The sequence below is a fragment of the Callorhinchus milii genome, unplaced genomic scaffold (assembly GCF_018977255.1).
Source record: "Callorhinchus milii isolate IMCB2004 unplaced genomic scaffold, IMCB_Cmil_1.0 Scaffold6, whole genome shotgun sequence".
In the NCBI taxonomy this organism is placed as follows: Eukaryota; Metazoa; Chordata; class Chondrichthyes; order Chimaeriformes; family Callorhinchidae; genus Callorhinchus; species Callorhinchus milii.
This window is the reverse complement of record NW_024704747.1, coordinates 23,896,635-23,923,738: the sequence shown is the minus strand read 5'-3', so window position 1 is coordinate 23,923,738 and position 27,104 is coordinate 23,896,635. Positions and strand designations below refer to the sequence as shown.

At 38.0% G+C, this 27,104-nt stretch overlaps 1 protein-coding gene across 1 annotated transcript in view; it reads left to right on the top strand.

Annotated features, from left to right (window-relative positions):
• The window catches only part of znf804a (zinc finger protein 804A), an 84,430-nt gene that overhangs the window by 45,351 nt on the left and 11,975 nt on the right, over window positions 1-27,104 (top strand). Inside the window, exon 2 of the mRNA XM_007890217.2 lies at window positions 17,280-17,423. Coding sequence (XP_007888408.2) covers window positions 17,280-17,423 — 144 coding nt within the window. The remainder of the gene's footprint in view (window positions 1-17,279; window positions 17,424-27,104) is intronic.

The window sequence follows — 27,104 nt, the reverse complement described above, 5'->3', positions numbered from 1 at the left end:
AATCTGTCAATCGACTAACAACCAGGTTCCTACTTAACTGCTAGGTAAACAGAGGCATGTGGAGTCAGCAAACTTGCCCAACATTTCGCCCTGACGTCAGCATTTAAAGGGTAATTGAACCACCAGTACTTATGGCAGAATGGTATATTAGAAAATTGTTTTGATTTAACTCTGAATTTGCAGTTTTTGTTTACGTTGCCATGTTCTCCGGAGCTAGTGAGAGCAGAGCTTTGGTATCAGTTGACTGCAGGAGGTTGTTATCGCAGTAGGTTGCCTCCCCATGCAGCATAGTAAATTAAACAAAGAAAATATTCCTATTCTTCAATCACCCAGAGCTTTCATTGACAAGATGTCAATGTGTTTCGAACAATTTACAAAATAATTTGACATTAGAGGGTTACAAAACAAGATTTACTTGTTTCCATAGGCACCCAAGGTACTAAATGACTTTTTAAGCATCTAGTCGATCATGCTTGCATTATTTAACACAGCAGGCATTTCTTGACTTGAAAGACTCACATTTGTCCAAAAATCATTCCTCCTAAGTTGAATTTGACATTTGTCAATCTGTCCTGCTCTTGACATTGTAGAGATAAGGTGGATTTCTCCGAGATGATAACTTATTTCCTGCCAGTTTTGCCATCTGGTCATTTGAATTTCATGCAAGACATTTTACAGTGTAATCTTAAACTAGCAGATTCAGGAAACAGCAGGTGAACTGTTGGGTAGCATCAAACATTGTACTATACAGTGGTCACAGTATGCCTTGCCCAGATGGAAGAAAGTAGGTGGTTAAAATAATTGACAAAAATTGGGAGATAAATGCAAAGGGTGACATTTTAAATACAATTAATATCACACTGGACTGTGGGGAGTGGACACAGATAACTGATATGAAACAGGTGTGGGTCAAAACATTTCTGGCATGGAGATATTTCTGTGAAGGACATATGTGTCAATTAGGTCACCTTAGGACAGCTTAATTTTCATGTACTGTGATTCCCATATGTCTGTATGTATTTGTATATATGTGTGTGTGTGTACATATATTAGCCCCCAAATACACAGTCACTGTGTGCCTCACAGAATATCCTGTGAAGAGTTTTAGAACCTCCTCCCAATGTGAAGGGCATTATATAAATGCATATTGTTATTGTTGTGAAAGGCATTATGTCAAATGTAAGGATTATTGTTATTATATTATTGGGTGTGTGTGTGGAGGGATGTAAGAGTTAAGCAGAAGGATTTTTATAATATGTTGGATAGGAATAAAGAACTAGTCAATGAGTATCATTTTAACTTAATTACCGACTTATTTTCAATGTCAGCACAATTAGTTGCCCATATAAAAAATATAAATCAAACGTGTATCAGACAGGTGCATGAAAATGTAGATTTATTGAAAAGTAAGTTAAACCTGGTTAAACCTTTCAGCACAAAATTTCGATTAGATTATTCTGAATGTTTGGGGCATTCACTATCGCACAATGATTGGATGAAAGTAGAAGTGTTGTGAATCATGTAGAACTATGGAAGATTAATAATAGTTGTGTAACTAAATCAAACAATAAAGCATGTATCGATCTCCAACTTCCACACTGAAAATATTTCCTGAAAATAAAAGAAAACTTTCTAACTGATACTTAACAGAACTAAACAGTTGCTCTAAGTTTGTGGGCTGCTTATTTGAAAAAAAATCAGGAGTTTTTTTTCAACTACAAACAGGAGCTAAGTCCTGTTTGTAGTTGACGTTTCAGTTTATTCATTATAGATTTCCACCTTAGTAATGGAATGCAAGATTGTGTTTTGCCTTACAGTGTAGACTCTAGAGTTGAGGGATGGGCAATTCAGGGAAGATCGGTGGCTTGACTCCCAATTGTTTAGCTTTTCAATGTTGACCAAGGTAAAACCTTACCAAAATGCATGAGATGTTAGGTGGAAGAGTTTACTACTGGTGGTAACAACTTACCACCTAGCGAGAGGAATATCCAGGCGTAGCAAGGCGAAAAGTTGGGCAAGTTTCCTTACTCCACACCTAGCAGTAGGTAGGAACCCGGTTGTTAGTCGATTGGTAGATCGCTTTTCCAGGGGTAATAATACCTTGAAAACTTGAGCACTATCAAGTGGAGGCAGCAAACATTAAATTTGATTTTAAGGTAAGTAGGAACAGCTAGAGAGTGAAAAGGATTTAGTATATCAGTGTGAAAAAAGAAAAACTACCTTCAAATAGAAAATTACTAGCTTCAAAATCATTACCTGCAGTGCTGAAAAAAACAATTATCTGAGGTAATGATAGGTGATGTTTTCCTTTACCAAGTGTCCGTGTGTAACTATTTTCTGAAAAGTTCTATACTTTGAGTTCTGATCGTTTCAAAACAATTTAAAAAAAGACATTTTCTGAAAATTCGCCTCATTACAGTAAATGATAGCGATATCCATGTCCTTGAAGTGTTATTTTCAAACTATAGATGTGTAATTGATGTGGGGAATTTAATTGTCTGGTTGTCGTTATCTTGCTGAATAGACAGTAACTTGGTTGACATGTGAATTACTGTGACAAGTGCTGAAATTGATATGACAAGAATTTAGGTGTCAGAGAAGGAGGATAACTGTTTTTGCCATAGTGATCATGATGCCAAATGTCTGTTACACACAAGGACAGAGAGAACAGTTTGGGAGTTGGCTACTAAAATAAAGGCTAAGTGTGACTAGATGGACCGAATTGACTCTTCCTCAGCTGAGATTGCTAACATTTTTATGATTCTAAGCAGTAATGATATTGCATTTGTGTAAATCCACTTCCCTGTAAATTGCAACTTTCTACATATCCTTTGCATATGAACCATATTAATAATAATAATATTCCTTGCATTTGATATAGAGCGTTATCACACCATCGAGATGCCTCAAAGCGCTTTACGGAATATATTTTGAAGTGAATTGACTGTGTTTTGCGGGTGAAAATATTATTATGATATCTCAAAGCGCTTCAGAGATTTTCTGTAAAATGTGTACTTGTAGGTGATCGAGACAGCTAATTTGTGATGAAGGATAGTCAGGAATTAAATAAATCAGTGGTAAAATCCTATGTACATTCTAATCTTGGTTTGTCAATGCATAAACTATTTACAAAGGCAGCCATTAACTCAACGACTTTTTGAATACAATGGTCTAAATGCAAAGACTATTTTGTTCATTTGAGATGATGCTCGACAGTCCTCGAGTACAAAAGTGGTCCTTTAGTGGCTTTACAATGCTAAAATACTAATTTCATTGGCACTAGACCAACAGTGAACATTTTGAAGCAAACCCTTGGGTAGCATTCCATTTCTCAACTAAAGTGAAGGTGCTGCTGTATTTTTCTTGACATCAAACAATGTAAATCTGTTGCTTATGCCATAAATTTGAGTCTGCCCATTATTTACAAATGTTACATGCCAGAGTAGCTATGGATTAAGACTGCTGGATGGGGTTCTAGTGCGAAAAGGGAGCACTGCATGATTTTATTTTTGGAATACTTTTTAAAAATTGTCTTGTTGTAAAGTATTTGCACTCAATTTAGGACAATAGCATCAATCTCTTAAGATAGAATCTGAATCTCACTTCAAGTGTTGTTGCACCGCTCTACTTAAAACTCACACAGTATAAAAATAACATATTGTGATGAATATTTTTGACTGATTTTAGCATCAGATTGTATTTGGGTGGACATTCTATTTCTTCTGCCTTTTATTATATTGTACATCAAACTTACTAGAGTATGATGTAACATTTGACTCATACATTAAATATTCACGATTGCTGAAGGGATTTTTTTAAAAATGGAGAATAGTTTAATTATAATAGCCGTAATTCCACTGATTCAGTACATGTCATGCATGAAGTAGTAAATACCTGAGGAATTGTTAGCTTGAGGTGTTTTATAATTACAGTGAAAAGGTACCCTATAGAGGGCAATCACATTCTGTTGTGCTGTTTTGGTTTGATTTAGTTTGAAAAATGCAACTGAATTGTGCATTAAATATTAATCCCTAACATAGATGTAGAAATGCTCTGTGTGTTGGTTTAATTTGCGTTTTGTTACAGAAGCAAATATTTATTACAGTTCCATTTCTTACAACAATAAAAATTCCATGAAAGAATTGCAATAGTCAGCGCATTACTTAATGGTGCAAAACCAATGGCCTGACAAAAACAGCAATGATGCACCTGCAAAAATGACCTTTTTACACTTTATCCTATAAATTTCTATCCAGATGTTGAGTATCAGGTGCAGCAGAAAATATATAATAATCCTCATAATTCTTGCATTCGATCAAATTGTCAAGATGTCTCAAAGATTTCTCTTTCCTCTCTTGAAGGCTGTGACTCATTGGCTCAGTAGCCTTAGGCAAGTAGCTATTCTCTATGATGCCTAGAAAGTGTGGAACTCTGGAGATCTGTGCCAATATTAAAGTGAGGAAGAATGTTATGCGTTGGCACTTGCAACTTTTCAAATCAGGGAAAGAGCAGACCGGAAGAGTAACAATAAATAATAATAGTAATCCTTGCATTTGATATAGCGCCTTATCAAGTCTTCGAGATGTCTCAAAGCGCTTCACAGAATATACTGTAAAGTGAATTGACTGTATATTTTGTGGGCGAAACGTCGCAGCCAATTGCGCACAGCAGTATCCCACAAACACTCGGGATTGAAGTGACCAATTTATTCATTTTTTAAGGCATTATTACCCCCGGAAAAGCGATCCGCTAATCGAATAACAACCGGGTTCCTACTTACTGCTAGGTAAACGGAAGCGTGTGAAGTAAGGAAACTTGCCCAACATTTCGCCCTGCCGGGAATTGAATACAGGTCTCTTGCTTGTGAGGCGAGTGCTCTAACCACTAAGCTACAGGCCAGTAGGAAGCTGGATGGTTACATTCTGCTTGTGGTGCGCTGAAGAACAAAGCCAAGTGCCAGCTTGCAAGTGAAGGAACCTGATAGTCTTTCTAACTCTGCAGTATCTTCACCTGCAAATACACAGCCACTACATTTTTCAATACACACTGTACAAGAGAGGACTCGTGTCATCTGTTTGGATTGGTACAAGTTGTTGCCCGAGAGCACTTCTGCACTCTGAGATGAGTGCATCGTTTGACTACATTCAGGGATTCCCATTGTCAATCTAACGATGAACCATTTTTGAACTAAACATCCCAATCGTTCCCTGGAGGTGGACCCTGAAGTTCATACACTTATGTTCTGGTAAAATGTCAAAAGCTAGAGAAGTGCTTTATTGGACAATTAACTTGTAAAGCCTCGCTCGCTTCAGTAAACAACAACTGAACAACAAATTGCAGTTTTGCTGAGCTGGATTTAATTTATAGTTAGAGTACTGAGAAGTCTTAAGTTTTTTGCTTAGGTTTGTTACAAATAGTACAGCGAATAGAAGCGAATTACAGCGAATAAAATTAAATGGAACTTAACGCATTTACTACTACCAGGATTTTTTTTGTGAACAGAACAAGAACCTAAAAACTTAATGTAGTATTTATAAACCTAGCCTCCTCACCCACTCCCATAAAGTCATTTTAGCCTGTTCAAACATTTGCTGGCCTGTTAGTGAAAATAAGTGCATTCACTTCTCGTCTTTAATAGAATATGAAGAGGTTCACACCACAACAGCCACAGGTTAAGCTGAGAATCACTGCTTTAACGTAAGTATTTGCTGGGGAATGAACACCAAGGTCCATCCAGTTTGCCTACCATCCTGGCAGTCGCATGACACATCATGTCCCACACTATATATTATATCCCGAGATATTATTTCCTGACAGAAATCTATCTCAATTTCTGCTTGAAAGAATCAACACTTTCTGCTTCCCGAGGGAGTCTGTTCCGTACAGTTACAGCTCACTCACTGAAGTAGTGTTTCTGCAGATTCCTTCAGAATTTAGCCCCCTTCAATCGCAGGCTGTGTCCTCTGTTCAGTACAAGATAAAACAGCTAAACAACGCCCTGATTCACATAGACTACCAGAAAGTATAGATATACATGCATGTACACTGGCCCAACAAGGAATTGGTCTCAGACTACTTACCTGATTCAATGGAATCTAGATTTTATAGAAAAAAATACTTTGACGTCGAGATCTATTTTGCACCCTGTGTATTACACAACGAGTGAAAATGTGTGGGTACAGAACCAATTATAGGTACCCTTAATTATATCCCTGACAGTCAATGAAAGGGAATTATTAATGTAATTTACTATCTGTCCCTTTCATTGGTTGTGAACTACTTAATCAAAGACGCTTGTAATCCCTTCCATACACACGTATACATATACCTGGCGCTCACTACAACTGACTATTTACACATAGTTTACACACAATTTTGAGCCAACCAAAGCCTGGCCCACCTTTATAGTTGAACAAAATATTGTGCAGAACAGTTTGTACAGTTAATATATAATTGGGCCACAGACACTTTATGAGGTATTACTGTTGTGTTGGTACATTTTCCTGGTTGCACAATTCAAGGAAAACACAAGAGTAGCCTCATCCAAACAGTGTTTCAGCACCGTATGGGAAAACATGATGTTAGAATTTCAGTAAATTTAAAAAGGGCTACAGTTTAGTCAGTGACATGGTCAACCGTGCAATGATGTGACCAAATAATTGGGCTCTTGTGTTGTTTTTTAAGCTTCATAGAACACTGTGAAGCCAAAATCCTTCAAATATTCTATGAATGTCAGCCCGGCTCAGCTCGTAGCACTCTCACCTTTGAATCAGGAGGTTGTGGGTTCAAACTCCGGGTTGCGACTTTGAATTCATCGCTATATTGCTACATCCTTTTTGCGATGAAAAATTTGGTTCTTTCCCTTTAGGGTCACAGTGACCAGGGAACTGGATTCAAACCATTCACAATCATTTCAGTTTGTCCGTTTGTAACCAGCAAGAGAGTAAAAAGAAATCTGAACTGAAGCGGAACCCAAGCCCTCATAGCTGCTCATTTTGAACTTATTGACAGCAACGATGCTAATGTTGCGTTTCTTTGTGATAGCAGCAATGCTGCCCGGGGACTTGGCAACGATACTGTCATATTTTCCCTAAAGTGAAGTGCCACATCAAACATTGTAATTAATCCCACGCCACTGTCAGAAACTATCAGAACGATACCTCCAACTGTTGGAAACATCGCTCAATGGGAAGTGTGCCCGAGCTGCGGACAGGAGGGTGGTGGCAAGGTTCTAATGCATCTCATGCTAAGCTGTATTTCCGACCAAGAAGCTCGCAGGGAATTCCTGATATCTGCCATTTTCCTAGCAAAGGCTCAAACCCGCAGGACTCCAGGGCACTGCTGATAACAGCTCAGCCAGCCTGACTCATCGGCAGGACCCGGCAGACCAGTCACTGGGCAAGGGAAATCCTCCCACTCAGCTCCTGTTAGCCCTGCAAGCCAAAACCCCAGCAAGTAGCATGGTCCCTGCTGATCAAGTAGTGGGAAAGCTTGAAATTTCCGTGTGTAGGTGGGATGCATGGAATTCTCAGTTTGATAGGGATATTCCTAAGCATGGTGATAGGTTTCCACATACGTCAGACACCCGGCTGACCACCCCAAAAATATCAGAACGAATTTATGAAGTGAGAACCTTAATCATTATGTGACTGGATCCCCGTTAATCAAAAATAAGAGTCAGGATTGAACTCTCAAGTCTAACACTATGATGCAATTGACATTCTTTGACTGTATCACCATTTCACATAAAAGTTACATTTTTCCAGATATGTCCAGCAGTTTCTGAAAGGCACTGTCAGAAAAATGTATTTCAAATCCTTTTTTTTAAATGTCAGAGTAGATTTTTTTCTCTCTCCAGTCAAGATCCAGGTAACTCAAATTGCAACCTTTTTTGATTTTGCAATTTTTTTTGCAATTTCGTACTGAGTTTGTCATGTAACTGATGGATGTTGTGCACTAAGCTGATCTGATTACATAGAGTCACCTGCAGTTTGAAAGACTTTACTTGATTAATCGCAATGTGCTGAGCTGACACAGAATGTCAAAGCTTGGCTAAATGATGTGCACATGCATGTTTTCTTCGAACCCAGTGGATAACTACATGTGGCAGGTAACTTCACAACATATAAAGGGAGGTCAGGAATGATGGCTCCCTCAAGGCCCAGAGGCAACAAAACGCAGCAGAATTATGGGTAGAAAGGGTAATGGTGAACAAAAGCCAAATGTGAAAAGGAAATTGCCAAAGGATAGCAGCTTTCCTTTGTAACACGAGTCCACAGCATAAAGCTTCCTGACAATCCACAATTGGCGTTAAGCAAATGTCTCATGATTAAGTTAGAGCTTTTGTTTTATCTCCACAGATAGCCATCACATTCTGCTCCTGTGTCTTTATACTGTTAGATATATGTTCTGCAGTTGTATGTTTTAAAGAAAGCAGCTCATAATGTATTCTCAACTAAAGATTGGAAATGTAATTACAGCATGAAGTAATGCTGTACCAAAACTATAGAACACCAAATTTATCAGCTGGGGTCTTAGTTGCAGTATTACTTAAAGGGGGTTATGATACAATTAACATTTATTTAGCATCTTTCACATCAGGGAGATATCTCAAAGAACTTCATGTTGCTTGATGAACACTTAAGTTGGGAATGGGAGCCAAGGGGGTTGGGGAGGGGAAAGGTGACGGTCAAAGAGGTATGTTTTAAGATGTTCTTTGAAACAGATTAGAGAGAGAGCGCGTCAGAGGATCCAGGATTGTGTCTCAGAGAGTGTGGGCAGAAGGGCTGCAAGTTTCTGCTGAGCGAAGTAAGTAGGGCTGAGGAGGTCATGGAGTTAGGGTGCAGTGGCATAATAAGGAATCTACCCAAGTATCAGTGTAATTCGCTTCCAACCACAAGAAAACCCACTGAGGTATATAAAAAAAAAGTTGCTTCTGAAAAAAATATTTTTGAGCAAAACAAGTTGGTCAAATCAAAATTATTTAAAGAGTGAGTTACAATACACAATCTCAAATTCAAATACAGTATCTGATTCTTTAATTCCTCATTTGAAAATAATCTGCCTTTCAGATAATTGCACACGGAATAGAGAATGTTTAGGATGAATTGCAGATGTAACATGGTATGAGCTTCAGGTTTTGGGCCTGATCTCCCACACATTTGAAATTCATCTCCGCCTCTCTGTTACTTCCGATTATGTATGAATGAAGTTACTTTTAGTTCCTCGATTGTCTTTGCACGGAGAAGCTGACAGCGCAGAGGGTGAGGTGACTGCAGAGGTGAGAAGCTTCTTGCTAATGAAAAGCAATGGGTGGGTGCTGCCGCAGGTGCGAAGAGACAATGAGCAACTCATGTCAGAGGTGTGAAATTACAGAACAAATCCGCGCAGTTTGATACTGTGTATCGGCACACAGTTTACAGGATTAGCATTTTCAGGAGAAGAAAGAGAATGAAATATTTGCTCAAGTATTAACCACTGTAAAAATGTTATTTGTTGATTTCTTAAGAGAAGTCCTACCTGAGGCTTTTAGAATTACCTTTGGAAATTAAAGTAAGGGCCCAAAGCCATCCCTTGGACTCTTGGTCAGCAGTGAGCAACGTCTGGCGTCCGATACTGGCATAACTCTACACGTCGCCAGTTTCACCCTAGTAGCAAAGCTAAATGATTGTGTTTCTAATTTCTTACCCCCTCACTACATTTCTCAGTAATTAAAAAAAGCATTGTGTGCCTTTTCTTATTCTGCAACAGAAGCACAACATAGGCCTTGGGGGTCAGTCCTGATGCTTTTGTGGACGACTTTTTGACATGCTAACCCAGCAAATTTACCGATGCTTATCCAGCTACCCTGGACCATTAAGGCTTTGGCTTTCAGGTTTAATAGAACACCTGTCCTCTTAGTCCTGTTAATGCTCCAGGCTGGCTGGTCTGTCATCAGCAGTACTCTAAACTTCTGCAGACCTGGCTTACGAATTGGTCTGCTGAGACTGCTACAGAGAGTTAGTTGACTTGGTTCCTACATTCCTTTGGCAAGCATGTCATTTTGGAGACAGCTCAGCTACAATGAGATCCCACCTAGCTTCCCCTGCTCCACAATCCCTAAGAGAGGACAGTCACTTGATGTCATGCTAACGAGGACAAACGTTGAACAAAGATACTTGCATATTTAGATTGTAACTAGAGTTTCTAGCCTGACTATTTAATCTGCTTTAGAAACACCATGCATGCTGCATTATACATCTAACATTTACAATGGGATCAATCAGTAGGCATCTGTTAATGAAAGAAACGGTTTAGAATCAGAGGGGTGGCCTTTGGTGTAAGATCTAGGTTATGCCTTGAATGCTTGATATCGGATTAACAAGAGATTACAGAGTTTTGCTGAAGCAATCATAAAATACTTTGGCACGAAGAAGTGTATTGATTTTTGTTTTCATTTCGAAACTTGTTTCTGTGCAAACTTATTTTTACAAAGCGTCTGAGTATCTATTTGTCCTAAGTCCCTGAATACTGATTTGAGCTCAACTAGTATCTCTTACCTTTTTCTTTATTGAAAGTGAACACAACAACTACAGCAACTTTATTTAGCACTCTTCTTGGTAGTATCTCAGAGCACTTGAATAATAGGTTTTGATCAAGTTGAATCAAATTCTTTAATAACCAAGATCAAGAAAGTGTATTTTCAAGGTGTACACTTTCAGGGCTCCCTCCCTTGCCTCCTTTAAGGTAAGTCTCAAGAATCCTCCTCTTTGACCGCGACTTCTGCCACCCTCCTAACCCTATCCTCACTGCCCTTCAGCGCTCCTGATATCAACCCACTGCTCATGTCCAAATCCCTGCCTGTTCAGTGCCTTGGGACATCCTCCCGATGTGAAAGACACTGTACAAATGTAATTTGTTGTTGTTGTACCTTAAGTAAGAGCCTGTGTCCATTTGTGCACTCTAAATGTTTGTATCCCAACAAAGTTTGGCTATATCTGAATTCAAATATCATGTAGTCACAGATCAGTGGCAGATGTGCACTAATCCATAAACATTCTGCCACTTCTCTCAATAGACCTAATGTAATTGCAGCCATACTTGAAAAACATAAACCTAGGTCATTAAAACACTAAATCAAAATCTGTTTCCATACTAAGAAGCCAAGTTGCAAGCCACAACAATCTATAAAATCACAAGGACTTGATGTATATCCATTTATAATCTTTTTGGTTTAAAAAAATATATAATTTTGTTTTAAAGTCTCTCTCTTGGATATCTGGAATGAGAACTTCTTACAGAATCAGCAATTGAAGTTTTATGAATAAATTCTAAAGACATGACTTTGAAGGATTGTGACGATGTCTATTTTTTGGTTTAAAAAGCCAAAGTGTTTGTATGCAGTCTTACCCTGAAGTCTAAAATTGACCCATTTTTTAAAAAGCTATCACTTGCCTCAGAATTGAAGACATGAAAAGCGCTATATCAAATGCAAGGATTATTATTATAATTGCCCCCCTTCCCCCCACTCTGAGGTGCTTTCAAACCCGCTTTGGATCTACAACGAAAATCGCAAAATACATAGAGTACCTATAACAACAAGCGAGTTAATATTGGTAGCCTTTGGGTTAGTGGTAAAGACAGAGTGAGTGATTAGAATATTGGCAGTTAATCCCATATTTTACACGTTGCTTCCTGAAAGTCTCTGTAATGCAGTTCCATAATCCATGCTTGTCAGAATATGTTTTTCCGCATAAGTGACTTGAATGCATTCATCATCTGGTCCATAAGGTTTCCACTCCCAGGAAATGCCTGCCCCCAATACTCCAGCCATGATCATCCAGCCCTCACGGTCAGAGCTCTGTACAGGAACAGGAGTGCACAATGAGTATTCCAAAGCACGTTGTATGGTTGACAGTAGGTTGTTGGATATCCAGATATTTTTTTGAAAAAAAGCAACAAGATTTGCCTTGAGCACTAGGGAACCTTGCAATATCTATCTGCTGAATTTATTTTCTGCTATTCTTAGATATGCTCAGCTGCTTGTTGTCTGAGGCTGGATTCCAAATGGATGTTTAGACATGTAGCACAGTATTAAGTATTACTATCATTTCATTCAAGAACTCTGATGCTTTTTGACCTGCCCCCCACCCTCCGCCTCAACTGGTGGAAAGGTAAGTGGGATTGAGATCAAGCTGACTCAGAAGGCATGTTTGGCAAAAGAAGAGTGAAGCCAAGCTTTATTACTGATTTGATGCGAGTCAAGCAAATCCACAGCTCTCCAAGGTGTTGATAATTGATCAGTCTGCCTGGCTGGTGGGGTTTGGAGGGCTTGACATGATGCTTGGTGCCAGGGTTTCCACTTGGCTCCTAAAAACCCTAAAGCCATTGACTAAAATAGTTAGTGTTTCAGGTAGTCAAGCTTGATAAGTAACAAGAATTTCGCCCTACAGTCGATTCACTTTACAGTATATTCTGTGAAGCGCTTTGAGACGTCTCGAAGACGTCATAAGGGGCTATATCAAATGCAAGGATTATTATTATTATAATGTTCTCTATTGTTTCCTACTCAAAGACTGTGCTCACTTTGTCCAGATAAATTCCACCAGTATCCTCAACCTTTGAAATCTCTTAATGCTTTCAATTCTGCTAACTTTTGCCTGTGCATAGATCAAAATAAATGACATTTCTATAGACATACTCACAGCTTCAGAACAAATGGCAGATTTTTTTTGTCACTGTCTAATAATGGGTTATTACTAATCGTAAGTCTATTTGTTTGCACTATATCACCTCTTGCATTGGCTGACAGCAGAAGGAAAGTTGCCAATCAGTAAGCATGTGGCAGATTGCAACGAAGCAAAGACCAATGCTGTTTCAACACATGGCTGGGGCCTGGAATCACTGAGTAAAGGATTATAAAGGATCTCAGAGAGTTGATGGATTATTACAACCATTACTATTACAACTATTACTCTCCGGGAATGAAAAATAGAAATTGAGGCGTTCAGAGCTGATAATTTGGCCAACCTATTTCTTTTACTTGATGTCAGTGCTTTCATAGAAACCCGTTATCACCCTGGAAAATTGGTTAGTTGCTGGTTAAATGTGGTTATTACCAGGTTCAAATGCATCAAACTAGGGGTTTTGCTTACCACTAATAGAATTCTAGGTGAACTGGAGAAAGCTGTCGACTGTGCACCCCAACTACTAGTCTTTTCCAGCTCAGTTTTCCTTAGAGCTTGCCTTTCATTTCCTTTTTCCCAAACTTAGTGCATTGTTAGTACAAGTTTGTTTTTCTCTGAAACCAAGTAAAGCATGTTCATTCCCTGAGCTGTTTTGCAGAATATGAATATTTCCTCTAAAACTCACAATCTTAAGTATAAGCATTTGAGACACAGCTTTTCCAAAAAGTTTTATCTCCACCTGAAGAAATCAGAATACTACTGCCCACTCTGTCTCTGGTAGAATAACTGGTGTCCTAAACCAAACAACAGGCTTAGAAATTTTGTTCAAACAACTTGTGCTTGTGTCATTGACATGCAATCCTTCACTCAAATGAGTTACCTTTGTTTTAAGTTCTCAGGTTGGCGATGCAGATAATCATGATGAAAGGAAACCTATAATTCTTGCATTTGATAGAGCATCTTTCACATTGAGAGAGCATCTCAAAGCATTTCACAGGATATACTGCAATGTGGAGTGCCAATTTGGCACAACTATTACTCACAAACAGGCATGAAGTGAACGGCCAATTTTGTTGGCGGTATTCTTGGCCAAGATAATGGAGAAACACTCCCTTCTTGTTTTGAATAGTGCCAAGGGATCTTTAACATGCTCTGAACAGGCAGAAAGGACCTTGGATTAAATACTCATCTGAAGGAACACACCTCCAATAATGCAGCACACCCCCAGCAATGCACTGGAGTGTCAGCGTAGATTATATGAGTTCCAGGTGCCGACATTGGCCAGGAAACCGGGAGAAACTCCCTTCTCTTTTTGAATGATGACATGGGAAGGGAAACTCCTTTCTAAGATTTACAAAGGCTAAGATTTTCTCTCAGACAAAAAATAACCGACTGTTAAGTCTTGAAGTTTCAGAGTTCAGCCCCTGAATTGTACCAGTGTTGTTGGGTCTGCCCCTACTTTGAGAATCAGGAATGAATTGAAAACCATTGGGTTGTGCAATTAAACGAGAGGGGGCACAATAATGCAGAGGTGAAATGTAGTCGCATGCTTGTGGTAACAAGCACAGAGCGGGCACGGAACCCAGTCGTAATTTTTTTTTAATGGAACAGTTGTTGCAATTGTGCTGAGTGACAGTCTCTCTCATTCTAACAAAGTGACTGAAAAGATAGAAACTTGCAACGAGGTTGGTTCAGTCACTTCCACTTAGGTCTGAATTTGAACTAACTGGTTATTAAACATTCATACAGAGTGTTCAAGAAGTGTCACCCTCTAATCGTGAGTAGTATATTTTTAAACTTTTAGCTGAAACCTGGGAGGTTAAGTGTGGTGGTACAATGTGCTGTCCCAAATGGTAGCTTTTTAAGAGGAATTCACATTTTCTGCTTGTTTGGTCATAAAGTTGAATGGGCATAATCTTTTCAATTAAGCACACTAACAGATTGAACTACAAATATTAATATTTTGTTCCTCTTATATAAAAGTCTTATATCAACACACACACAAAACATTGTTTTTGCTGGTTCAACACACACAAAACATTGTTTTTTTCCCCTAAATTGCTGCCAATTGACTAACTGGTTGCTCAGTTGGTGGAGAATTCCCAGCCACATTCATTGTGTTGAGAATTATTTCCTGCAAGCCATTCCACCCATTCCTCATTGAAATGCAATAGTTGCTTGCCTCCATTCCTACAGTTCATTGAAAGGAGAGAAGGTTGGAAAAAGGGCCCACAATTAATTAACATTTTCATATGTTGCGGATGTTAAAAATATTATGTGTAGTGTCATTGCTTGTGCTTCCTTAGCACAGTCAGAAGCACTTGGGAGATTTTCTTGCAAATGCATGGCCAGTAATATTGTGAGCAGCTTCTTTGACGTCCTCTACTCAGTTTCAGATAATGCCAATTAACATCAGAGACAGACATTACATTTTTTTTAAACCAACATTTCAAGTGCATTTTACTGATATAATGATAAAAACAGAAACACCTGCTAAGTGTCTTTTCACCCCAAGTAACTTCATTGACCTAGAAGGGAGTACTTAATAGAATACGGTCCTTCAACTGGGTGCAATTTATGCTATTGGCCTTGCAATAAAGAATGACATGCCTAAATTGTTGTGAAATGTATTCAACTGTTAACCAAAGGTGTTGAACATATTTCCCACTGCACTAAAGGCTAGTGACAAATGCCCTGCATCACAAATAACAAAGGCGAACTACAGTGCTAACCTGAACGATTTTTCAAGGTTAACACTGCATTACATCCATCCAATTTCTGATTTGATATTCTGATTTTTGAGCCGAGTCTTTTACTGAATGCGATAAAAAAAAATGAATAATATTTAAAAATATGGTGGAAAAACTTTAATAACATTTAGATGTATTTTGGTTGATAAATTCTCTTGCCGCGGTGAAAAACTGATATTTAATCAGTGTCCCACCAGGAGTAGAACAACACTCATGCATGCATAGCCTGAGATAAATCACAATAAGGAGTTACGCACTTGAAACAGCTGCCATACCAGACAATTGGGAGGAAAATAGGAATCGGGCATAAAAGCCTGTTGTAGCTGTATTGTGAAATGCAATTCTCTCAACTGTTAGGTGAATCGAAGCCCGACGATAATTAAAATCAGATACAAGAGAAGCTACGAGTCATTTTTGTTAAGATACGTGGTTTGGTTCAAGGTAAAAGGAAAGGCACCTGAACAATTACGAATGTTGCCACATTGTACATAGTGAGAAAATCCAGCTATTACCTGGCAGTGGCATTGAACACATAAATATGAGATGAGGATAAGATTGTGCCCCTGGCAGGTCGAAATTGCTCCAGTAATTGAAGTTTGATCAGTGTACAAAGTTCTTGCATGGCATTTTCAAACAGTACACATGTATTTTTGGTACGTGTACAGTACACTACTGATTTTTGTTGGATACAGAAAATAAAAACAAGGCAAGGTTTGCTGCAAAGTGCTCAGATTGCTGGCTTATTTCACAAGGTTCATTAATTTCTGAAAAACCAAACAATAAAATAAAGATACTAAATGCTATTGAAGCTTTTTTTCTTAAGATATGACAGTAATCATTATTACCGCACATTTGAGAGGCAGCTAATTCTGCGAGCATGATCATAGGCTTCACATTGATTATAGTACATATGTTATGGCACGACTTAATGATTAGAGAAAGGAGTTTCTTCCATCACCAAGTTAACAATTGCCCGAATAAAATTGGACATTGAATTCATGACTGTTTGTGGGTTAACGTTACATAGTCATTCCACTTTAAAATAGATCCTGTGAAGTGAACTGAAGTGAATTTAGACCCAGGTAGAATTTCTCATCAACAATCTGTAAAAATGCCCAAATCGGACTCTTTTGAAGATGCATATCTTCCCAAAGAAAAAAATCAAGGTCAAATGAATGTTTCACCTTACTCAATATGAGAAATGTTGGTCTTCACGACTTTAATAAACAGTAGCACAACCTGATCCCTACTATGTGACTCTAGTTCTTCTCTTTCTTCTAATTGTTCAGTTTTTTTTAAATCCAAACTCCAAATCGACAAATTCTTAATTGAATCAAAAAACGGCTGCAAATTTGTGGTGATTTATACTCAAAATTTCAGTAACTCAATATCAGCTGGATTTTGCAATACATTAAAGCCAAAGCCATGCTAATCATGGTATTGGGTTTTAAAGCTTGTAAAAATGTTAATGTATAAAAATTAAATATCATATTACATCTATTGAGTGTCAGGTAGTATCCAGATTGTATGAAAAACAGCTTTCAGCTGCCTCAATACATTTTGGAAAGCTTTGTGATTGAATTTAGGCTAGGTTCTTTATAGATTAATCCTAATGTAATGTATTGCTGTCTTCTCTATAAGACTGACAAAGCATTTTTATACCTTAAAGTCTGATGAGCTTCAAATGGCTTATAATTATTTCATTTGGGCTTTTATCAAAATCAAGGTTTACTTAATAAAGAGCCAATGGTAGAGGCAGAGGTGTGTATGATTACTGAATGTTGAACAAACAGCTACAAGGTTCCAGGCTGTCTTGAAATGCAATGGCTTTTATGGCTGAAGAATTCTTTGATTTTATTCACAGGACTACGCCGAAAAAGAGAAAGCAATAGCAAAGGCATTGGAGGATCTGAAGGCCAACTTCTATTGTGAATTGTGTGACAAACAGTATTACAAACATCAAGAGTTCGATAACCATATAAATTCCTATGATCATGCACACAAGCAGGTAAGAGTTTATTTATACTGGATGAACTCCTAAATGCACATACATAAAAAAATCCATTTAACTCGTTCATTACCAAAAACAACATTTGGTTTCCCCTTCACTGCAATTCCTGGCTTTTAGAAAAATGTTAAATGATAAATCTAGTAGCATTGACAAGAGAACAAAAAACAAAGTAATCAGTAATGAAATTAACAAGTTTCAAGTATTTCTATTAGTTGCAAGTTTTCTCGATGTATGGGTGCTGTTTCCAATTTTATAAATATTCTATCTTGAAGTCATGACATAAGAAAGTTTGTGACACTGACAAGGGAGACATGAGCAATGTTCAGAAATTCTATATAAACATGGGAAAATAGTAGATCCAAATAAATCAATTGAATTGCCAATGATTTGAATGCATTTTAATGCAGTCAATTCCAAGTAAGTGAATGACTGCAGAATGCACCGATGTTTGGAAAAATCCCATCCTCTTCATTGATACAGGAGTGTCTAATCCTATGTATAAATTTGGCAATTTATCTCCTACTATTTAAAACACGAATGTAATTTTTGACAAATCCACTAAAACACTGAAACTATGTCACATTGTGGTGGAAAATGTGATACGAGATGTGATGGGTATCACTGGTGTGGCTATCACTATTATTATAACCTTGAAATGATACATTTTGCCAATAAACCACATTACTATTGCAGCACACTTGATAAGTGCTTCTCCTCAGCGCATATACAACATGCACAATATATGAGAAAATTAGTGAAGTAGTGGCAGGATGGAGTCTATTGTATAATTATTCTGAGTTACAGTAATATAGCTCTCGTATTTAAAAGCCCTGGCACAAAGAGTAAATGCTAGGTTTTCCCTGTTCAGTTAGGGTTGATGCACTTGCGACCTACAGTTACTATAAAAAAACATGGAAATGGTGGTTAAATGGATAGCATATGTCACAGTATGTTGTTTAATGAGGAGAATAGGGATAGCTGGTCAGTAGGGATCTGCTCCTGTTAACATATCATCCAGTAACTTCAGGGAGTGACGCTGACTGAGATGCAGAATTAATGCAAGAAACTGTTTCTGCGAATTGAACAGCACAAGTCTAAAATGTTTAGATTTTAAGTAAAAATTCTTAATTGCCAGAATGTAGTAAGAAGCAGCAAAATGTTTTCTGCTGACGTGAAATTGAAGAGTAAAAAAAAAAGGCGTTGTACATTTTCTCTTTTGTGCACTAACCAATACTTCATTTCTATATTTGGAACCTGAATTGACATTCCTTTGAGGATTGTTCCTTTCACACAATATCCTTTTGTTAGGAGAGGGGCAGATGAACTACAAGATGAACACTATCAGCATTTGCCATGTTTGACAGCCGCAAGAATTTTGTGCCCAAAGAAAAAGAATCATTTTTAAGTTGCAGTTAGAATATTTGACAGACTCAGAACTGGGTCAGAGTCAGTTGGGTTCTGTATTTGGAGAATGGGCAGAGGATTTCATTCGGGGAGAGGTGGGAATAGGGATAATCAATCGATAACATACAATGTTCTTATTTTTATTTCTAAATATGTAAAGAAATATGCACGATTTTCACATACATTCAATCATTTTGGCCATTGAGGTCCTCCAAAAACTACTAAACACTAATAAAACAAACTCCACACTGCATATTGGATTATAATAAAGAATTATACAAATGGCATGCATCTAACACAAAAGGGACATTGTAGTAACTGCTTTGCCCTTTGGTTGTTCACTAATGGAATAAGTACGTAGAGCAATAATTGAGACTCATTTGAAACATTCAGAAAAGGAAATGAGCAAATTCTTAGCAGAAGATGAAGTGGGAGATAGAAACTTTGGACCCAGAATGAGAAGGAGATGAAAATGGTCCTAAGCATGAATATAAAATGCTTCTGTCCCTGATGTCTTCCAGGGATACATTCCTGACTGAATCAATACTGCTCCCACTATGGAGACATTTATTGATTTCATTGGATGTTTTTTTATTAGGAGGATACACCTACATTTGTATCTCACAAGTAATAGACACATGAGTTTCTGACAACTAAATGATTTGTAACTTACATTGGTTAGACTTCTGGTTGGTGAATAATGAAGTGTAAAACTGATGCATTTAAACACACAATTACTACATTCTCATTTGTAAAGGTGAAAATGGATTTGCTATTCTGCCACTTAAATGCACATTGCAAGTCCCGACTTCAAAACAGCACATTTAAATAATTACCCTTATTGTTACTGACTTCACAGAATACGCTCCCAAAGTAGTAATGTGAGATGAGCGGTGTAATGGGTATAAATGGATTTGGGAAATCTAGAACTAGGTTTGTAAATCTCAGCAATGCAGAATAACTCATTGCAAGGGTCTCGACCAACCTGAAATGCTCACTCTGACTCCAAGAAGACTAAGAGAGCAGGAAGGTGTTTGGGATGCAGGATTGCAACAAGAGGATGTTTGGTTGCTATGACTCAACATTTTAAGGGCGAATTCTAAACCATTTCAATAGCAGTATCCAATCCTCACCTGCACTGTGGCACAAGTGTCTTCACTTCATTTCCTGCTGCCCGACAGATTTGCTCAGCTAAAGCCTGACAAGCCAAGAGGGAAGGATAATTTCACCATGATGAAATTGTAGCTTGCATTTGTGTGTGTACACACGTGTACAAGCACATGCATGCATTCAAATGTACATGTATATCTTCAGCTAAAGAGAAGCTTTTGGCCCTATTCTTTCAGTCAGGGGCTTAGCTTTGATTGCCTTTCTGGCACCATCTGCTTAGAAGGATCATCCCACACATCGAAGTCAGGCATTCAGGAAGATCAAACCTCTTTTTAAATATACACAACACTGCCATGTTCTGAATCCTACACAGTCAGGGGTTAGGATGAACAGTTGGCTCACATTTTAAACTATGTGACAGGATGTGACAGTTTACATGGCCCTATCTATAAATATTTTATTTTGCTTTTTCTTGCATGTGATCTTTTCGGGGGTATTAACTCAGTTTGTTTTGTTTCGTCTGCTAAGCTGTAAATAAAACGTCTCATAAAGTAAGGAGGAAACCAATGAAGAAAGGCACGCTGAACTATAATTAAAAGAATAGATGCCCACACTGTGCATAATTGATGGCAAGCGGCTCTGAGAATATATCACCATATTCAACTAGCGTAACACAGCAAGGAACAATGTAAGCAGGATGCTGGGATATATTGGCAAACGAGTTGAGAGCAGATTCCCAGAAGTCATACAGGCTCAGTTTAGGCTGCACCTGGAGTTCCATTTACTGCTTCATAAGCGGTACCTCTTAGACATGTGATAAACATGATAGCACCTTGTAGAGGTGCATACAACCACTGTTTAATACTTTACGCAAGGGTGGGGGGGGTAATTACTTTTAATGTAACTTTGAATCGGACAAAGCTCATCGTTCAGCACCATGCACTTCTTAAAGAAAGTAAAGAAAAAGGGCATTGGGGCGCAAAATGCGACTTTTGATATAATCAACTGTAAAAATTGAGTTAATCCAGTATCTTATGAACCAGCACTGAAATGCCTTGATCCACCAGGCAGCAGGTTTCATGGTGCCATAGCCCAGCTCAATGGCTGGTGTGGGATGGCTCAATCCAAGTTGATGTGTCCAAATCCTTTTACAGTCTTACCTTTGTCAAAGGCTTCTGAGCATTCAAGTGTAAGTAAATCTGGCGGTCAATGCAGAGGAAAAGAATAAAAGATGGTAGAAAGGTGGGGTGGAAAAAAAATGTTTTAGAAAGTAGAGAGGAGATGCATTCTTATTCTTTAAAAAAGGGAATATTTATTTTGGCAGTGCCTGGTCAAGATGCAACTTTTCCTTTCTAAGCGCTCTGAGACACTACCCTCCGGGGAGGGGTTATATAAATGCAAGTTGTTGTTGTTTCTTCTTTGAGTTTCCTAAAAGTTGAGGATTAGATCCTATTCATTTCAATAAGTTTAAACTCAACCCTTCTCAGGGGATCTTCTGTGACATGGAAGATGCTGAGTTTGCTGAACTAGGAGTGAATGGAGATTTCTTCCCACTCATATCGACATTACCAGTACACATGGCAACTTTTCTGATTGCCCTTTGGCAGGTTCTCTCATGCACAATTGCATGGTCAACCTCTGAAAGTTATTTATCATTTTGGTTCGATATATGAATAATTTCAACGCACAGTTGTTGAATTTGATCTGTGTTGTGCCTTCCCTCGCTACCCACACGCCGTGTTTGGAAAACATCTGTTCCTCCGCAAACCAGCTTCAGCAATTGCCTTTTTGATATATGAGCATGTGTGTATCTCTGCATTTCAGAGATCAAAGTTTTCAGCAAATTTGTGACAGTCCAGAACGTGCAGGGAAAGTGTTGTCTTGCTGTCAGTGTGGAATCTGTTCCACCATCATATTGCAGGATCCGTATTAATTATTTCTTTCCTCTCATTACATTCTTGCCAGGAAGCACAGTTACTTCCTTTGGTTATGTTTGCCAAGAAAGTCCAGCTCCTTTCCACCATCTGTTCACAGCATATTTGTAGGATTGGGATAGTTAGCATGGATGATGATAAAATTACAATTGGCAGGAGGTGCAGATCCCGATCAGTCAATTGCAGGCCAGAAAAGTGACCTCAGGTGAGTACTCAGGCAATGATTTCTCTGCCAGGAGCATTAACTTGTTTACCAAACAGTAAATGGCCCCCTTTTTTAAAAAAAATGCCTGACCTTGATGACCTAGGTTACTAAGTGATTCTCTGCAAACCATAGCACTTTACAACAGCAATAAACTAATCAATTAGCCTTTGGAACAAATCTGTATAAGGATTTTGGATGCAGGTGCCCTAGAAAATGAATGTTTATCCTAATGTAATTACTTTAACTCTGTGCTGTCAATATAATTCCAGTGTGATTTTGATCCTACCAGTGTACACACATATATGTAGTTAATATGTTATGGATAGTATGTATGTACACTCGGAAGGATCATGGTGCGAATGCATACAAGAGAAAAGTTCTATTTAAGATCCAATCTTCAGCCTTCACTCTCGTAAGTTACCAAAAGTGCAAAAGGTGAAATTATTCTCTTACATTTCATTGTAATGGTCTACCTTAGAAGCCAACGTAATAGATACCCCTGAAAAATCTTGTGACCAGTCCCAATCTGCCTCTTTTCAACAACTTTAGATTTGTCCAATTCATAACGTTTTACAGCCTGCTTAGGTGAAACCATGTCAGAGTTATAAAGAAGGAAACTGCAGTCTATTTATCAGAAAATATATTCCTAGCAACAGTAGAAAATTAACTTTAGATATTTGTTTATTGTCAGCAGTGCATTTTCTAAAAGCACATTCTTAAATAAGCTCCTGCATACAATCAAATGCATTTGTTCACTCCTCTAATTTCATTGATTTGTGGAATGTGAAATGCAGAATATTTTAAAAATCCTAGACTATATCAATTGAATATTGATCATGGCAAAGAAACAACATTAAAACGCAGACTTGCCACAGCGTCAATTTTCTCAGAATAGAAATATAGATTTTTAAAAAGTTGATGCTTGCACTGTAGAAAGTATCAATCAATGTATTTAAGTCTATGTAAGAAGTAACCAATGTACTGTACCAGGCATCTCAGAATAGGCAGATAAAGTATTTCATTTGATTATGGGCAGTTCAGGTCCTTCATTTGAGGTGGTTGTTCTTGCCTGTTATCTTCAATCCTGCAGTAAAGTACAGACACATCCATTATTAGACTTTAATTACAATTATTGCTGCATTTTAGTTGTTTTATTTTCTGGTAATTTGCAAATTTCAGTAATAGGATGTGGATGCTGTACGATGCGAAGCAATCTACGATCAAGACATTTGATCTGCTACGTTGCTCAGCTACATTGCTTTGGAGAGTCTCACTGCTTTTTCTTTGTAGGGAAATACAGCAGCCATTTTCTACACAGCAAAGTCCAGCAAGCAATCATGGGGTGGATGATCAATTCATCTGGAGGATTGTTGGTCAGGGCATTGGAGAAACTCCCTCCTCTTTTTGAATAGTGTCTTGGGATCTTTAACCACCACCCAACAAGCAGACAGGACCTCAGTTTAGTTTTGTATTCCAAACATCTCTCCCCAGGGCTACACTAGAACGTCAAGCCTTGGCAACGAGCTCAAGTTTAGATGTGACGCTTCATCTCATAACCTCCTTACCCGGAGGCGACAGTACTATAACCTGTGCCAGGCTAAAATCTTGATGCAAATACATACTTCTGAATGAAAAATAGTGCATTGCTTGTTGGTTAGTCTGACCTATGCAGAAACCCATCTACACGTATGATGGTACTAGACTAAGAAATCTACATTGGAGATGCCACCTAAACATGGATATTTCCCCATGTCTGGGAATGCAATTCATGTTCTCTCCTCCCCCGAGGAAGTATTAGCTTCAAGTTGGCAAGATACCCAAGGACCCAAGACTGTGTGTTGGGCATACTGCTGGAGGTTAACCAGCAGTAACTATCAAAGGTCATGCAACTAAAACGTAATCACAGCAATAACGAGAGCACATCATATCATGCTGACAGCAACCACTGTTTAATGACAGTGCAGTAACTGTCTGGCAGAACAAAACTTTAACCTTTTGGAGTTAAAAAAAAGTCATTTTTCTGCAATGCTTTCCAAAGTTTGATTTCTATGGTAACCTAGGCATTCACACGTAGCTCTTTCTTCCAATACTAATAAGCACTCCTGATCCATTTATTAAAGTGCACATAACTCCGGTAGATGCTTTGTCCGTTGCAGCAGAAGTAGAAAATGGTTCCATTAGAGACAGCCCAGGAAATTAATGGTCATCAGAGGAACAGAAAAAAAAAGTCGCTTTTTAATTAGAATTGAGTGAGCTATTAACCTAACTCAGACTGAAACTAAGAGCACATGAAGAGACGCTGCCCTCATGAATAAAATGCTTTGCAAACTCTTTTCATTTGGAAAGGGCGAAGAGCTGTGTGTCGCATCAATCATATTGACAGCAGGTGCGGCGATCAATGTTTGACTATATTCGTGGAGTCCTGTAGCTCAGTGGTTAGAGCACTCGCTTTGCAAGCGAGAGACCTGAGTTCAATTCCAGTCAGGGCGAAACCTTGGGCAAGTTTCCTTACTCCACACAGAGCCTAATAATAATCCCTCCAAAACCCAAAACAATAATAAATTGGTCATTTTCAATCTACGACTGTTTGTGGGACATTGCTGTGCGCAATTGGCTGCCGCGTTCGCCCACAAATATACAGTTAATTCACTTTACAGTGTGTTCTGTGAAGCGCTTTGGGACGTCCTCCCGACGTGAAAAGCGCTATATCAAATGCAAGGATTATTATTATTATTATTCATGTCACCTCACTCTTATTTGAGGAAAGTTGATGCTCACGTCAGGGAGAAGGGAATTAGGATGGGTGGAGGTTCAAATGGAGTTCAAACATCATCACAGACTAATGGTGGGGCCTGTTTCACTAAGTGTAAGGAATCCTATATAGTTTGCCATACTGTTTTTTTTTGCTAGTTAAGTTAAATTTTTTTTTGCAACTGAAACAGAAATTACTAAAGAGATCCATACCAGTTTGCAGTGCTCTCTCGTATGTTTTCAGTTGCTCTAAACGATAACGCATCTCGTAAACTGGACATAAAATATTTTCAACTATGAAGCAATTCCTTAAATCTGAAGTCGTTCTAAAGTATAATGCATCAATCTTTAGGATTACCAAATCAATATGAATCAGTGAAAGACCATCTGTTCTGTGCCATCTTCCATCCTCAACTGTTTGCTCATTATATTCTCTTAATTATACTCAAAAGCATTTCCTAGATTTGGAAATCTTGATTATTTCCTCCTTTATTGGATCTTTTTAAAGTAAATTACCTCTATGTGATTCAGGATATAAAAGATTCTGAATGTCATGGTCTGAAATCTATAAGACCAAAGGCGAAACTTATTAAAACATCCAGCTTTTACTGTTTATTTCCAAGCAACAACATTTCTTTTCATTGAAGGTACTCTTAATTCCTTCCCGATAGCAGACAATCACAAATGAAGCTTTTAAAATTTAAATGACTCTAAAAGTTAGGAGGCTTACAATTGACTATCCTGAGATTATACTATATATTGCAATCTGGTGCATTCACCCAAAGGATTGATTTAGTTGGATTTAAAGTCCAGTGATCCACGTTTTGCACAGTAATTATTAAACAAAATCCAAATTAATTAAATGAGTTTGCAAGTAAGATCTAAAACAATTTGCTCCTCTGGTCTATATCCTCTCCTCTATATCCTGGATGCCACCTACTTAGACGAGCAGGATTTCCTACTATGATGACACTATGGATTTTAGAAAGCACGTCAAAAATCCATTTAAATATATTCCTAATAATAATAATCCTTGCACTGATTTGATGTATCACTTTATCACATCTTCGAAACATCTCAAAGCCCTTCATAGAATTTACTATAAATTGAATTGACTATATATTTTGTGGGCGAAACGCAGCAGCAAATTGCGAACAGAAGTGTCCCACAAATGGTCGTGGATTGAGCATTTCATGCTGATTCCCTTAAAACTTCTTTAGAATTCAATACAGTATTTAAAATCAATCACTTGCAGAGTTTAAAATAAATAATAAAAAATAAACAATCCTTACGTTTAGATATTTATAACTGGGTTAGGTTGGTTCTCCATACATCGGTAAAGGAGGAACTGAGATAGCTTCTTTGCCCCAGTGAATGATTCACCATTAAATAATAACACTATCAAATTTGTTCACAGGTTACAATTTGTCTGTGTGGACAATTCTACGATCTTTATTGAAAAATCTGATATCTGACAAAACATTGGAGAGTCAACTTTAATACAGTACCAATATGCAACCAATCATAAGGAAAGAAACAGTTTTCATGCTGTTCATAGGAACTGAACAAGAACCATCTGTTTTCCTAAACTATAGCAGTTGAATTAACATATGCAAATATAATACATTTTGCCAGAAATTAATTTCAATAATCTATCAAATTATAGTTCTTCCAAATAAACATAAATTACTGGCCTCTCCTTTGATATCTTATGCTGGAAGCCAACACAGACCACTTTGATTGGTATTGTAAATGACTTATAAAGCATTGGAGAGGAGTATTCCAAGTTTGATCCCATTATAAGTATACATTGATAAATTCACTACACCAAGTGAATGGAGCAAAATAACTAGTCCAATTAGACTAGTCGACTGTACTGCAAGTTGCCTTCTGTGTCAAATCAGTGTTTTGCAGAAAATTTGCCTTCCCCACGGTCATTACTCCCAAAGAGCAGAATATGGGGTCAAAAGTGGGACTGTCAATTAATCTTAGACACCATGATGCTACCTGTAATAGGTCCCTACTTGGTTTCTTAAGTCCCCATTGCTAGCTGCAGTCCTCTTGCTTTCTCTAGGTATCTTTCTAAAATGCTTAGTTAACACCTTATTCACCAACTCCTCTGGAAATGAACTACCAGAGATTAATTTTAAACACGCTATGATTTGGAAATTCTCTGTTTCTTACCATTTTACAATTTTTTTTAAAAAAAGCACAACAGTAACAATAGTGTACAAACAGTGAATCTATTGTACGAACAGTGAACGGAATGCTATT